This window comes from Cyprinodon variegatus, unplaced genomic scaffold (assembly GCF_000732505.1).
Source record: "Cyprinodon variegatus isolate N-32 unplaced genomic scaffold, C_variegatus-1.0 Scaffold185, whole genome shotgun sequence".
Taxonomy (NCBI): domain Eukaryota; kingdom Metazoa; phylum Chordata; class Actinopteri; order Cyprinodontiformes; family Cyprinodontidae; genus Cyprinodon; species Cyprinodon variegatus.
The window spans coordinates 1,177,940-1,192,272 of record NW_015150638.1 but is presented as its reverse complement, the minus strand read 5'-3'; the positions used below and the strand labels follow the sequence as shown (position 1 = coordinate 1,192,272).

Sequence of the window (14,333 nt, the reverse complement as noted above, 5' to 3'; positions counted from 1 at the left end):
AAATATATGTAAATTAAGGTCTGGCTGATTACAATTTTATCTGATTGTCAGCAGGATGACAGTTTCCTGGTCTGGGTCATACATACAATCAAGGATCTATTGTAATTGTGAAACTTCTGTCTTCTGTCTAAATTAGAGGACAATAGCATGAAGGAAGAATTCACAGAAAAGTCACCTCAACATTAGTGACTTGTTTGAAATATTTCCTTAAAAAGGGCAACAAACCTTGCTTTATGAAGCAATAAAATACTACGATCAGCTTTAAGTTACGTTGTTTATCAACTGGTGTCCGGCAAACGCTTGCAGAACCCATTTTAGAGCGTTTCTTTCTTTCTAAAGTTAAAACTAATCTTTCACCGAATTAATTTCATTCCGTTTTTGCAAGTTGCATGGATACAATCTTACTTTATTAACTAACCTAATAAATATAGGACCATTTATCTACATTTATACCATCGTAAACTTCTTATCTGGGATTTGCAGCTATATATTGGTTTTGTTTTTGTAATTTCTATCGTCACTAGATGAAGCACCATTAAATAAAAATATCTAAATTAAGCTTCACACCTGCAATGATTTTATTTTAGGGATCTTCAATTCAAGCTTGTTTCCATTTAAGGTATAATTGTATGAAAATGTGAAAAGTAAACAAGTGTATATTTAGAGTAAAAACCAAGATAAACTTAAAAAATATAAGGAAAGTACTTTTTTCATAGAAATGTGGTCTAGATGTGCAGTTTGTTTGCTCTAGGTATACGTAAATGAAGGGTATTGCTGACATGTCTTTTAACAATAATAAAATTAAGGTTATCAACTTAATCCAGTCTAATTTATAAGTATATTTATTGTATCTTATGGACTAAATAATGCATCATTATGATGGTAAACAATGTTGAACACCTTATACATTATTTAAGGCCAATTATCTCTTCCTATTTGCTCACAGCTAAAGGTAAGCCACACCTCCTACAGTCAGACATGAAGCACCTGAGGGCCTGAATCAACACCGCTGCATCACTTCAGCACCACCACAGCTATGATGGAGCGAGGTCCGGGCCACCTGAGGATCTGCACTCTTTGTTTTTTCCTGCTTTGGGTGCTTGTCACATATACCTGTGCAGATCTACCTATGTGTAAAGAGGTGAGAAGATTTATACCACTGTTAGCAACAGTTGCATTACCTTTTACTATATTTTCTTCTGTTAATGTCATGGCTGGTGACAGATGGTGAGACAAATGCTTAGAGGTGCTGCTGTTAAGAACAATTAATAATCAGGAAATATTCAACTTTGCAACTTAATTCAATCCTATTTAAGATAGATATAATTAGAGGAAACAGTGTTTTATGATAAATGAACTTTGAGAAATGTTTTCTGTTGTTATAGCTGTTTTTCTTCCAAAAGATATAAAAAGGCTGTCTCTTGACTTTTCTGACATTTCTGCAGGAAGAACACCAATTTCTTTATAACAATGGCTTGTACTTAAATCTGCTCCCATCTGTTCTTGATATGATTATCAGATATACTTTTTCCTTACTACAAACTTCATATGTTGCGCTATCTGCTCTGCTCTCAGCATACTCCCGTATCAGTTTTCAGTTTGCATAACAGCAGTTCATTTTCATAGCACCCAAAACGGTTTTTATATCACCTGAATTTGAAGACGACTCACTTAGAGTAGTGCAAAGAGTTTTTCCTTTTTGTGGAGTTTCCGTAATGTGCTAGAATATACATTTAGGAGCAATCCAGAGCAGGTTTCCATGCCAGCTTCATTGACCATGAAGAGAAGCTGACATGATGACCTGTTGCCTTGGTTTCCTCATGTTTGTTCAAAGAAGGTGATTAAGTTAAGACCCATGCATCTCCAGTTTGCTGCATTTTAACATTAGACTCCCCCACTCAAACACACGTTCATTTCCTAAGGTCAGCTAATGCAGAGGCTTTAAAAGAAAAAAAAGGGGGCAGAGCAGTGCTGGTACAGCTGTTTCTGTTAACTATTAATCCCAGAAGACCCTGATTGGTCTACTGAGAGACCTTCCCTGGAATATTACACCTTGTTGTTGACCAGAGACCAGATCTACAGATTATCAAGAGCTTAGTTATCCTGGATTGACTCCTGTTTGAGTCACATCTGGTCATTTCCCAAAGTACATTACTTTTGGTGGGATGGGTTAAAACATTTTACATGTAGCTCTGTTGTTCTTGGAAGACATGCATGTTTACAGAAGGGTTATAAGAGTTGGCTTTTCTTCCTTCAGCTCACTATATAACACCTGAGGTCTTTAGATAAACTGAAGCACTTCCTTGATAAGTTTAACAGTTGAAACAGCCTCCATAGCAAATATTAGCCTATCCTTTTATTTGTCAAGGAGGCTGGACTGGGTAGAGGATTAAAATACCAGAAGTACACAATGACCCGGTGATCTAATTTCAAAGCAAGGTGCTCTTCTTTTTCAATATTCTTTCCTTAATCTGTAAAAAATTTTCCTCTAACTTCGATGACATTTTTCAAGCTTTTTTCTGCCATTTTTGCCGGCTTGTTTGCATCTCATGTGTCATTCACTCTGTTGGGCCATCTGTGTGAAACTCACACCTGTGTTTTTCCTCCACAGTCAGATTATCACTTTGAGTATACAGAGTGTGATGTGCTCGGGTCACGATGGAGGGTAGCGATTCCCAACAAAGCAGAAACGTGCACAGGCCTCCCAGATCCAGTCAAAGGGACTTACTGCAGTAAGAAACCAACCCCACCTGGAACCCTATTTACACATTTGTTTACCTCTAAATATAAATCTGTGTCCAGGTAGATCACATTTAATTGTATTAGAGAGGCTTTAAACTTAAAGAAAAGTAGTATTGTTTCTCTGCTTTAGGTTTATTTTCTATATTTTTTTTTTGTGTTTAGCTTTTTCTTGCAATGAAGGAGAGTTCCTTGACATGCAGTCACAGCAGTGCCAGAAGTGCTCTGCAGGCACCTACTCTTCCGGAACCAGCATCGCCTTTGAAGACTGGGACAACCTACCAATGGGTTTTATCACTCATGGGATGATGATAAATGAAGGGAATGCCAAAATCAACTGTTCTAAGTGAGTGTAAACATGAATGCATTGTTACATATTGCCTTCCTTATGTCTTGAGGGTTTCGATAAACCGTTTCTGTACTGATGATGCTCTTGCAGCTCCACCTGGACACCAAAGGGTGAATATGTGGCCTCCAACACAGATGAGTGCACTGCAACGCTCTCTTATGCTGTGAACCTGAAGAAACCAGGATCTCTCTACTTTGAATATTTCTACCCGGACAGCAACATCTATTTTGAGTTCTTTGTAAGTACAGAAGCTGTGTATACGTTTTCAAGAAAATGAGAAAATATTGGGTAAAATCTTCATTTCTCTTTTAGGTTCAGAACGACCAGTGTCAGTCCACAGATTCTGAGAGTCGCTGGATGAGGATTTCAGAAAGCAGCTGGAGTAACTACAAGGTTTGTACACTTCAACACAATCCCATCATTTTTCCTTTAGAAGAAAAACTCTGTAATTAGTTCACACTTCCTCTTTGCAGGTAGAGCTGAGCAAAGGAAACAACGTTCTGTATTGGCGGACTGCAGCATATGATTGGCAGGGCAGTGCTGTCACACCTGTGCTGTTAAGAAATATTCAGGTCTCAGGTACATCAAAAGCTTCCTTTATGTGTGTCTGGAAGCCTAAGTGTTTTGTTTTCTCCCCAAACTGCCTTTGCCTGTTAATGATTAATTGCTGATTGATCTTTTTCCTCTAGGAGTTGCCTACACATCTGAGTGTTTCCACTGCAAACCCGGCACACACAGCTCAAAAGCAGGATCTGCTCGCTGCATCCCCTGCCCCGCTGATACCTACTCCAACAAGGGCGCCACTGTTTGCCATGATTGTGAACCAGACAAATATGCTGGTATGCTTCTCCATATATCCTGTACACCTGCAGCCATTAAATGTTGTCTAGTTTCACTAACACAATGAAGTCGGCATGTAAAGTTAAACATTTAAGTGGCGACTGAGAGGCCTTTTTACAAAATCTTAATGTGAGTTTTATTCTCGTTCACATCTTTCAGCTCTGTTTTTGCTTGCCTTTTTCATGTCACCAGTACCTGGTTCAGGGAGCTGTAAACCAAGACCTGCATGTACAAACAGTGACTACTTTTACACCCACACCCCATGCGACTCTGAGGGAAAGGTAATCAGAGATCTGCTTTCCTGTTTGGCAGAACCAAAGAACAACAGAAATAATGAATGCACCCATCTGATGTAACCATAATTATCAGGCTGTTTAGAGTGATTGTGAAATATAATTATAACAATAAACCGTAATTATTTTGTTAGCTATTATCAAATTTCTTTCAACACTGAAAACAAAGTGTGGCATGCATTTGTGTTTTGGAACATCATCCACAATAAAACATGGAAGTGGCAGCATTATGCCAGGGGGATCCTTTTCTTTATTAGGGAAACAAAATATACATATAACTGTAAACTGGGCTGGATCTTTAACTTCCAATAACCAGAGCTACAATAAAAAAAAAAAATAGATACACTTTTATTCATATTATAGATCGGTATAGTCAAAGTGCCTGTGACCTGAATCTAATTTAAAAAGTCAGTTGCAAGCCTGGAAACCTGGTGTTCACAGATATTCTCCATTAATTTTGACCAGGTTTGAACTATTTAGCAAAGAAAAGGAAGAAAAATGGTAGTCTGTAGTTATCAGATACATGCACCAACAAAACGTACACCTTTGCTTACAGCAAACCTGTTAAACCCAAAGGATCTGAATACATACACACAAAACAATTATATTTACTGAGATGAAATATCAATAAAATAATTCTGAATATTTGGGTGTAATGTCAAAAATGTGAAATGTTAAGGGTTTTGTAAAGCAGTGCAAAATAATTTTGTCAAATGTTCTGTTCGCCTGTGCGTCTCAGACTCAGCTCATGTACAAATGGATCGAACCAAAGATCTGCAGCGAGGTTATTGAAGGAGCGGTGAGGCTTCCAGCATCAGGCGAGAAACAGACATGTCCGCCATGTAACCCAGGCTTCTTTGTGACCAACTCTTCAGGTTGTGAGCCCTGCAGCAACGATTCCTACTCAGATGGAAAAGGTGCTCATTCTGTACTCACATTGGTCCTCTTTTCTTGTAAACATGAAGGAGATTTCACTGGGACATTAGTGGAAATTTGCAGTTCCGTATCAGTCCTCAGGTCCATGCACTGCAAAAATGTAAATCTAAGCAAGTCTTTTTTTTTTTCTTAAAAAGACTGCATTTTTGTTGAATTGAGGAGGTAAGTGAGACACTTTGCCAATGGAACAAGACAATTTACATCTAAAATAAGAAAAAACAATTGCATTGTCTTATTTCAAGCGCATATTATCTAATTATATTATTTTAAGAGTAAAAATACTGATTCCATTGGCAAATCATCCTATTTATCTACTCAAATTAACGGTAAATAATAAATTTGCAGTATGTGTCTCCAATAGATGGCCTTTATTTTCGGAGAAAAGTGAAAATAAATTGAGTTAAACAGTCTGATACTACATTTATCATCTACATCTGATGGTATATGCATATTCAACTTACTGAAGAAGCCAGAGTCTGGTTTTAAGGGGTTTAGTAAGAATGTTTTTAATAGCTGGAAAATTTTTAACAATATATTTACAAATAGAGGACTTGACTAATTTCATCCAAGCACTGAAATAGCATAATAAACAACAGATGAATGTATAACATACTACCATATATTGATAGAATACACACATTTTTCTATATTTTCTTGTTTATTGACAGTTTGTAAAAAGTGCCCTGTTGGCACAGAACCACTGCTGGGATTCGAGTACAAGTGGTGGAACACTTTGCCGAGGAACATGGAGAGCACTGTCTTTCATGAGGAGTTCAGCAACTCAGAGCGGAGAACAGGTGAGACACCAGCTTCTAGCTTTGGTAGCTTTGAATCAAAATGGGAAAATGAGTGAAGGGGTGAAATAGTCAGAGATCGAAGAAGATACCAAACTTAAACATGCACGGTAACTCTAAAGTTAATATTATTTTGAAAATGTCTTAATGTTACAACTTAGTTACATTTACAGATTTTTAAAATGTTTTAACTGTTGACCTTTTTAAAAAACACAAAAAACAATATGTCACAGCAGAAGCTGTGTGGATACTTTTCTTTACAGGCAAGTTTGGGACAGAATAATTTACCACATTTTAGTCCTTTTGTAACTGGGGTGCTCAGCCTTTAGTCTCCATGAGTAGGTATATTATGTGGTTTTAGTAACAAATGTTGGGTTCATCTTCCAGTTTGAATAATCTGGATTAAAATGTTACTACTATTGTTGTTATTGATGAAATATCCAATGGCAGCATGGGAAGTAGCTGGAGAGTATATCTACACCATCCCAGGGTTTCAGGACACTGACTACCTGACGCTGACCCTCAATGTTCCTGCGTACAGGTGAGAATATTCCAAATGCAGCAGTAACATTGAGTCTTCCAAGTTTTATTTATTATGTCTAAAAGTTTTCTGATTGCTAGAAGCACCTAACTAAAGGATTCATACCTGTAATCACATGATCTCAATGTATTTCACTGGGATTTTAAGAAGTGTTGTGCCAATGCCATTTTTTGGCCCCGATACCTGGCTGTTTAGTATTGGCCGATATCGATACCATACCATACCAATCTGTCTGAAATTGATGTGTTTGTGTATATCTGAAGAATTGCATACTACTCGGTTGTAAAATAATTGCCATCATGGCTTTGTCAAGCTGCTGCCTTTGTTTGTGAAGCAAAAAAAAAAGACTAATACTAAGTGAATCCAGTAGAACTTTTTTTTTGCCTACCTGGAACGGGTGACAATAGTTGAATAAACTTTTGGCTCTCAAAATGGTATCGGTGCCCTATTTGTTGCTACTCACCGATACAGATACCACCAATTTAGTGCTGGATCGGGAACCCGTCCGATACTGGTATCGGTATCAGTGCAACACAAATTTTAAGAGATGTGCCAATATAAAATAATGGCAAATTTGGAAATGGAAGGAAAATAATGCATTGTTTTCATATATGGTAGGATGTTAATGATAATGAGACAATTATGTGACTTTTATCTAAGAGTAAAGTTTAATTAACTGTTTCTTGGTTATATAAGGGCTCAGACCATGGCAAAAGCCAATGAACGGAGTGAACTGTCTCGTATCACCTTTGTGTTTGAGACCATCTGTACGTCTGTCTGCAGTTTCTACTTCTTAGCGGTGAGTATTTTTTGTTTTTGATTTTTGTTTTTAATTTGTTCGTTTTTTTTTTTCTCTCTGACATGAGTTAGGAATGCATGCATATTATTTCTCTGCAGGGTTATAGTAAGTGGAGTAATCATTTGGTGGAGCAGTGGAAGGGCAGAAATGGCAAGCAGTCATACACTTACCTGATCCAGAACAACAACACTGTCAGCTTCACATGGACCTTTCAACGCACTGAGGACCTCAGCATGGTGCGATGCATCACACATTTGACAGTCACAGCTCACTTTTTACCCTCCAGCTATGCCTGCCAGCCTAGAGACACAAACACACTATTTTCTTTCATCCTAGATGTTAAAGTTCAAAACTAGCTGCAGGGATTAGGAAGTTACCCCCTGGACTTCATGTAGCACAATGAGCCGATCTTTCAGTTGAAGGAAAAATCGAATCTAAAAACACAATTATAAGAAATGTTCTTCTTCTATCACTGTATTTTCAATGGATTACCGATAGGGTTCTCTAATTCAGTTCTCAAGAAGCAAAAAACAGCAGCTTTTGGAAACATTTCTGCTCTAACACACCTAGATCAAATGGATGGCTCATTAACAGGCCTCTGCCAAATTTGATGACACGCTGAGATGATGATTGAGCCCTTTTATTCTTGTAGCTGTGGCGAATGCGAGTTTGAGTATTCTGGAGGAATTAATAAAACTATTTTACTTATTTCTAATTCTATTTTGAGAGCAAAGTTTAATGCAAACATAACATTTCCATATATTAAGAATGTTTAATGATCAAACAACCTGATTAATTTGCAGAGGATGTTCAATATAGTTTGTATTTTAATTATCTTAACTTAATAGGCCTAGACTTAGACAAACTTTATAGTCATTTTGTATACAGAGTGTACAAAAGAAATTTTGATGCATACAGCTTTCCGACAGTGAATGAGCAGCAGCTTAGCAGTTAATATGAACGTTTCCGTTTATAAAGTGCAGCAGCGATCAAAATGTAAACATTGGTAACTCCTAATAAAAACTTTTACAATTCTGAAAAAGATTGGTCCAAAGGAGAATGTCGACATTTTTTCCCCAAGAAGACAGAAATCCAGCCATCACAACCATATTGTTGTTGTAAAAAAAACAAAAAAAAACATACAGTACTATATATAAACATCTGTATGGACATTTATTAATTGGAGTGTCCAAGAGTCCAATATAAAGCACATATAAATGTTTACACAGTGCACTTAGAGAAATATCAGCATCATTGCTTGGCATATAGCAACAGCTGCAGTTCTGTGTAAAAATGATTTAAACTCTAAACTGTTTATTCAACTCTAGATGGCAGTATTGAGTTGTATAATAAACTCTACTCTAGTCCTCTTGCTCCTGTAGTATAATGCTTCCTTTTCACAGGTTTTGAATTGCATTATAGGATAAAGAGTAGGATACTATTGAGTCTCTAAAAATGAGTAACTATGTTTCTGACCTCTCAGGACAGGAACTATAGCACTGATGCAGCAAAGATCTACTCCATCCACATCACCAATGTGATTGGAGGAGTGGCCTTTCAGTGTCGCCGCTGTCCTGCCACATCCAATAAGGACTCCACCTGTGTCCCATGCCCACCTGGACACTATATGGCCAATGGCACAGGAGCATGTGAGAGATGTCCACCAAATACCTTCATCAAAGCCAGTCAGCCTGTTGGAGAGACAGCATGCGTCCAGTGTGGACCAAACACAAAGACAAACAGGGTAATATTCTGAGGGCTTTGAAAGGCTGTTTTTTTTTTTTCTCTTAAATTACAAACTTGTGTTTTTAGACTAAACTGTCAAACTAAAGTGTAATAAATTGGATTAGGATTCTAGCATTTTAATGTATTTAGCAGAGGTGACAAAACAGAACAACTTTAGTAAAAACAGTGCAGGAAAGATTAGAGTGCAAAAAATAGTTAATTAGCATGGATGAGTGGTCTGTTGTCTTTCATCTACATGCTCCTGTTCTACTAAATGTTCCCTAAAATCAATTTTTGAGGTGAAGATAGGTATCTAATTTTCTTTGACTTTATGAATATTACACTGGTTTATGTTATTTAATGTCTTATGAAATACTTTTCCTATTGTTTGTAATGTGGCAAAATGTAAAAAAACATGACTATCTGTAAAAGAGTCTTCACCCCCCCACTGGCTGTAAAGGTAAACATTTGTTTTATCATTCTCATCATCTACTCTTTTTAGCGCATTAAATCCCTTCACCCTAGAAAGACAAACCTTCAAGAAGTAACTCACTAAACCAGCAAAAGCAGAATGTGATCTATCTCATAATTGTACCTGATTTTCTCTTACACTTTGTTTTTTTTCTGGTTTTCCACCGAAGATTAGATCAAATTGTTAAGTAAATCCTCCCACACTGAACAGCATAGAATGAAACTTTGACTCCCAATCTGCAGGTCTACACAGCTTGTCTCAGCGACTGTACGTTCAGGGTTCAGAAGGAAGGAGAGGCTATGCAGACCTACGATTTTTCTCCCCTGTCTAATGTCACCAGCATCACCAGCAGCCCCCGTTTCACCAGCAGAGGCCTGCGATATTTTCATCTCTTTAATTTGAATCTGTGTGGAACAGAGGTGAGACACTGATCCTGAAGACTTTTGTTTTTAAGGTAGTGGTGCTCAATTTGAGAGTCCTTCTCCCACAGAGTCGAGTACCTGCCTCCTGTGTGGACAACGTAACTGAAAGTGAAAAAGTGCTCAAAGGCTACATATGTCAATCCACCATGGTTCCTTCTGACATCCGAAGTCAGAGCCTGGTTTCTTCTCAACCAGTCATCATTGGAGACTCGCTCATTGGTATGGACTTAATCTGAGGCTTTCCATTGCTCTAAATCAGTGTTTTTCAACCCTGGTCCTCAAGGCACACTTCCCTGCATGTTTTAGATGTTTGCCAGCTTTCACACACCTGTTATCAATTGATAGCAGATTATCAGGCTTTGCTGAACTGCAATCATCTGAATCAGGTGTGCTGAAGCTCAGAAACATCTAAAACATGCAGAGCAGTGTGCCTTGAGGACCAGGGTTGAAAAACACTGCTCTAAATGACTTCATATCTTTGTAGCATTTTGCTGAACGTTACTACATGCTAATAACAGGTTAGATATTTGTGTTAGAGAAGGTATTTGGGTGAAGTTTTAGACTGCAGATGCAAATGCAGGTCAAAATGACTTAACATATAGCAGCAAAAGATTGACAAACTATTAACACATTAATATGATAAAGGGTGATTTTTCATGAGGGTCCATAGGGAAAGGGCACTGTGATGCCGCACCTCTTAGTCCACTTTAAAAAGAAACACTTATCCTGTGTGGTTTGGAAAAAAAAATGATTCAAGTGTGTAAATGACCCAATTGTTGTACCTACAGTACATGTGAGGTTGTTTTTTTTCCCCAAGCTTTACCCACCTGAAATTTTCCTACACTTCTTACTTGAGTACCTTGCAGTTTAACATTTTTTCTTTAGCATATTTAAAAAATATTCATTGCTCAGCTCTGTCATATATTGCAAGACTATTTAATTACTTTCTGGAGTGACTAATCGCTTTCAGAAAATGCTCATCATAATCAGATTTGATGTTCTGAAAACAAAATAAAGCATGTTCATTTTTGTCAAACTGTTTAAATCTGATATTGGTAAATTTAACTATTCTTATATAGGTCAAAGTTTGCAATTTAATTTTAATCGGATGAGAACAGAAAGCATTTCTAAATTTCACATATTTTTACATGATCTGTGTAAATGTCTTTATTCTTTATAGCAGCAAATATAAGTATGATGACATTGACCACAACAGCATCAGAGCTGAACCCGGTGTAAGCTTTAAATGTCACTGTGCAAAAGCTCACATGCAATCCAATAAAAAGGTCCAAACTATGAACCGTGGTTTTTGTTGTTGTTGTTTTTTTTTTGCCATATGCCTAGTTCATGAAAAAAATTGCACGTGTTTTTTATTTTTCTTATTTAGAGGGATCCATCATCCAGTGATGGCTATATGTTATATTTTTGGGTTACCGGACGAGAAATTGATATGAAACCTTTATATTGAATGCCTTTAGTCTAACAGGTAGTAATGCTGCCTGTGTTTTATCTCTGCAGGGGTGACCACTAAGACAACGCTAGAAGGCATCTCTTCTCCAGCATCCTTGTTCCCTTCAGCTTCTTCTCAGCTGCCAGACGTCATATTTTATTATAAGTAAATGAACTGATCATCTCACCTTATTTTATATGCATGCATTTTTTTTATATATATAAAATACTTTTTGTTTGCTTGATTATCTAGGTGAAATTAAGATCTAATAATCTACAGAAGGTTTTATATTATAATTTTCCTAATAGAATATTGTTATTTAGTGAGTTAAAAAGATTAGGCCATGGTGATACTTTCAAGTCCACACAAATTATATTTTTGAATTTTTTTTTAATTTATTTAGTAAAATATATTTGCTATTTAAGAAGAAAGTTCCATGCTGGAACCAGTTAATGTTTTGCCAATGGTCTTTTCAGGTCCAGTGATGCAACCCAAGCTTGCAAGCAGGGGAGGTCCGCCTCTGTCAGACTTCGATGTAACCCCACAACCAGTGTTAAAGATGGCATCATATTGCCCAGGTGCTGCACAAATGAACCCAAGTTCAGCTTCAGACCTTGCTTTTAGGCACTCATACTCTGACACCATTGATGTGTTAAGCTAACGGAAACTAAACTGCGGTAAAGGGGCGCTTTGTAGAGACCCTTCAAGGCCGTGATTTTCTTTCTGATCTTGTTTCCTTAACAGTGGCTGTTCTGAAGGGACATGTGATGGTTGTACGTTTCACTTCCTGTGGGAGACCCAGCATGCATGCCCACTTTGCACTACAAGTCACTACAGAGAAATTATCAGTAGTTGCGACAAGGGGATTCAGGTATCATACGTTACTAAAGCAAACCACTTGCTGTTTTTGCTTTTTTAAAATAACCCAAAATTAAGGATGCTATTAGAAGCTCAAAAGACAATATTTCTTTTGATGAAACAGATCTTAACTGGGAAAATATGTCTTTCTGTCTCTCAGACAACTACGTATGTGTGGCAGCAGCCCCTGCACTGTTATGGAGGGAAATCTCTGCCACCACCAAAAGTCAGTGCTTGTGTGACTATGGATTTCTGGCTCAAGTTTGGTGTTTCCATTGGACTCATCACTGCTGTGCTTCTCATCAGTCTCAGTTGTTATTTCTGGAAGAAGACACGCAAGTCAGACTAAGATATTTTATATCCTTTAACATTTTATAGAACATAATGTGTCTTAGGACGTTAGCAGATACAGACCATGACCAAATCATATACCATAGATGTTATCTGGTTATCCCTCTGGTAGGCTGCAGTATAGGTATTCCAGGCTGATGATGGGCTCTGGAGGTAAAGAGTGTGAGCTACCGACTGCTGACAGCTGTGCAATAATGGAGGGAGAGGATGCAGAGGATGACCTCATGGATCTCACCCATAAATCCTTCTTCACCAGAATAAAGTCTTTCTCCAGAGAGGTTTGTAACTATCATATTTTGATTTACACTGTGCAGCTCAATATTAAAGCGGACATTACAACTGTTTTCACAGAGAACATCAGATGGATTCGACTCTGTTCCACTCAAGTCTTCTTCACAGCACCAGCAAGAGGAAGATGAGGAGGAAGACTGATGATGCTGACATCAGAGGACAAGCAGTTCTTAAAGCACTGAAGAAGCCTTCAGTTTTAGAGATTTAGCGTCAGTGAATTTTTGATCTTAGACATTTGTAAAGCAAAATAAAATATGCTGTTATTTTCCTTGTATCAAAATATTTGTCTTTAAGATATTTCATTGGTCAGCTTCAAATAAGCGATGGGAATTTTATTTTGTGTTTGATGTTACGGGCTATAATACTAAGCCTGAAGTAAAAATACTAACTTTTTATACAGAAATTTGCTGTGGTTCTTACCCCCTGGAGGGTTTTAAACATGATCAAAACCTGAATAAAGTTCAACTTTGCGTTGATGTGTAAAAGTGATCAATTTAAGGTCTTTGTAAATTAGGATGGAGTTGATTTTTTTCCCATTCCTAACTATTTTTTTTCTTCTTAAATCTGGTTTAGCTATTTGTTAAGTTGAATAATGCTGTGGTGACAGTATGTGAATTTGACCTAATTGTAGTGTTTCTGATGAACCTTATATTAAAACATGCTTTATGAATATACTTTATTTGAAATAGAGTATCATAGAATATTTATTGTAAGTATCAGCAGCAGCTGACCACCGATACTGCCTTCTTATTGGCTCCATATAAAATGATAAAACATTTGGTATAATTCTTTAACCATTATTGAGGTGCACTTGCATGTTAAATCACTGTATTTTTCACTTGATTATTTGGAAAACTGAATCAACTCCACTGATATTTTATTTAGTGTTACATGCAACTCAAACTTTTTTTAAGTCAAGGTTTTTTCAGCATTATGTGAATTTGTGTGATATTATTTTCTATTTTGTCTACATTCTAATAAGCAAATGGTTTGTTATAAAGTAGAATATTTCCATAAATGAAAAAACACAGAACTCATCATTAGTGAAAATGGATGCTCATTTCACATACTCTTTTGAAATATTTTGTTTGCCAGATTCACTCAATAAATGTTTCCTGTTTATATGTATTACAGTATTGTGTAGCACACCCTGTTCTCATCTGCAGATTTTCTACTCTAATACTCTTCTTTTCTGGCCAGAAAAAAAAAGAGTTGAAGAGAAATTCTATTAATGGTCATATGCAGCTGCTGAAGCTGTAGAAAAACTGTAACCGTAGTTTTAATGTGGCATCATAAGTTTAATATATTTTTCGATTATGTTTTTATATTAAATGGAGTAACATTATTCAGTCTGTCATGCTGAGGACATCAACATTGCATTTGTAGTGACATTAGAAATGTATATTTTTTAATGCATATTTTTGGTCAATATAATATAAAACATTTAGATATATATTTTACATTTTAAAGCAT

General features: G+C 36.8%; 1 protein-coding gene across 1 annotated transcript; it reads left to right on the top strand.

Annotated features, from left to right (window-relative positions):
- The first annotated feature begins 1,015 nt into the window (after positions 1 to 1,015).
- Positions 1,016 to 14,167, top strand: kiaa1324 (KIAA1324 ortholog). The gene is made up of 22 exons (XM_015379052.1): positions 1,016 to 1,141; positions 2,612 to 2,732; positions 2,905 to 3,085; positions 3,179 to 3,326; positions 3,401 to 3,481; positions 3,562 to 3,667; positions 3,778 to 3,927; positions 4,121 to 4,209; positions 4,961 to 5,138; positions 5,826 to 5,954; positions 6,402 to 6,492; positions 7,189 to 7,291; positions 7,390 to 7,527; positions 8,775 to 9,035; positions 9,731 to 9,907; positions 9,979 to 10,129; positions 11,429 to 11,525; positions 11,837 to 11,938; positions 12,105 to 12,231; positions 12,379 to 12,557; positions 12,682 to 12,847; positions 12,921 to 14,167. Exons 1-22 carry the CDS (start codon positions 1,037 to 1,039, stop codon positions 12,999 to 13,001), a joined length of 2,961 nt encoding a protein of 986 aa, XP_015234538.1. The 5' UTR covers positions 1,016 to 1,036; the 3' UTR covers positions 13,002 to 14,167.
- The last annotated feature ends 166 nt before the right edge of the window (positions 14,168 to 14,333 follow it).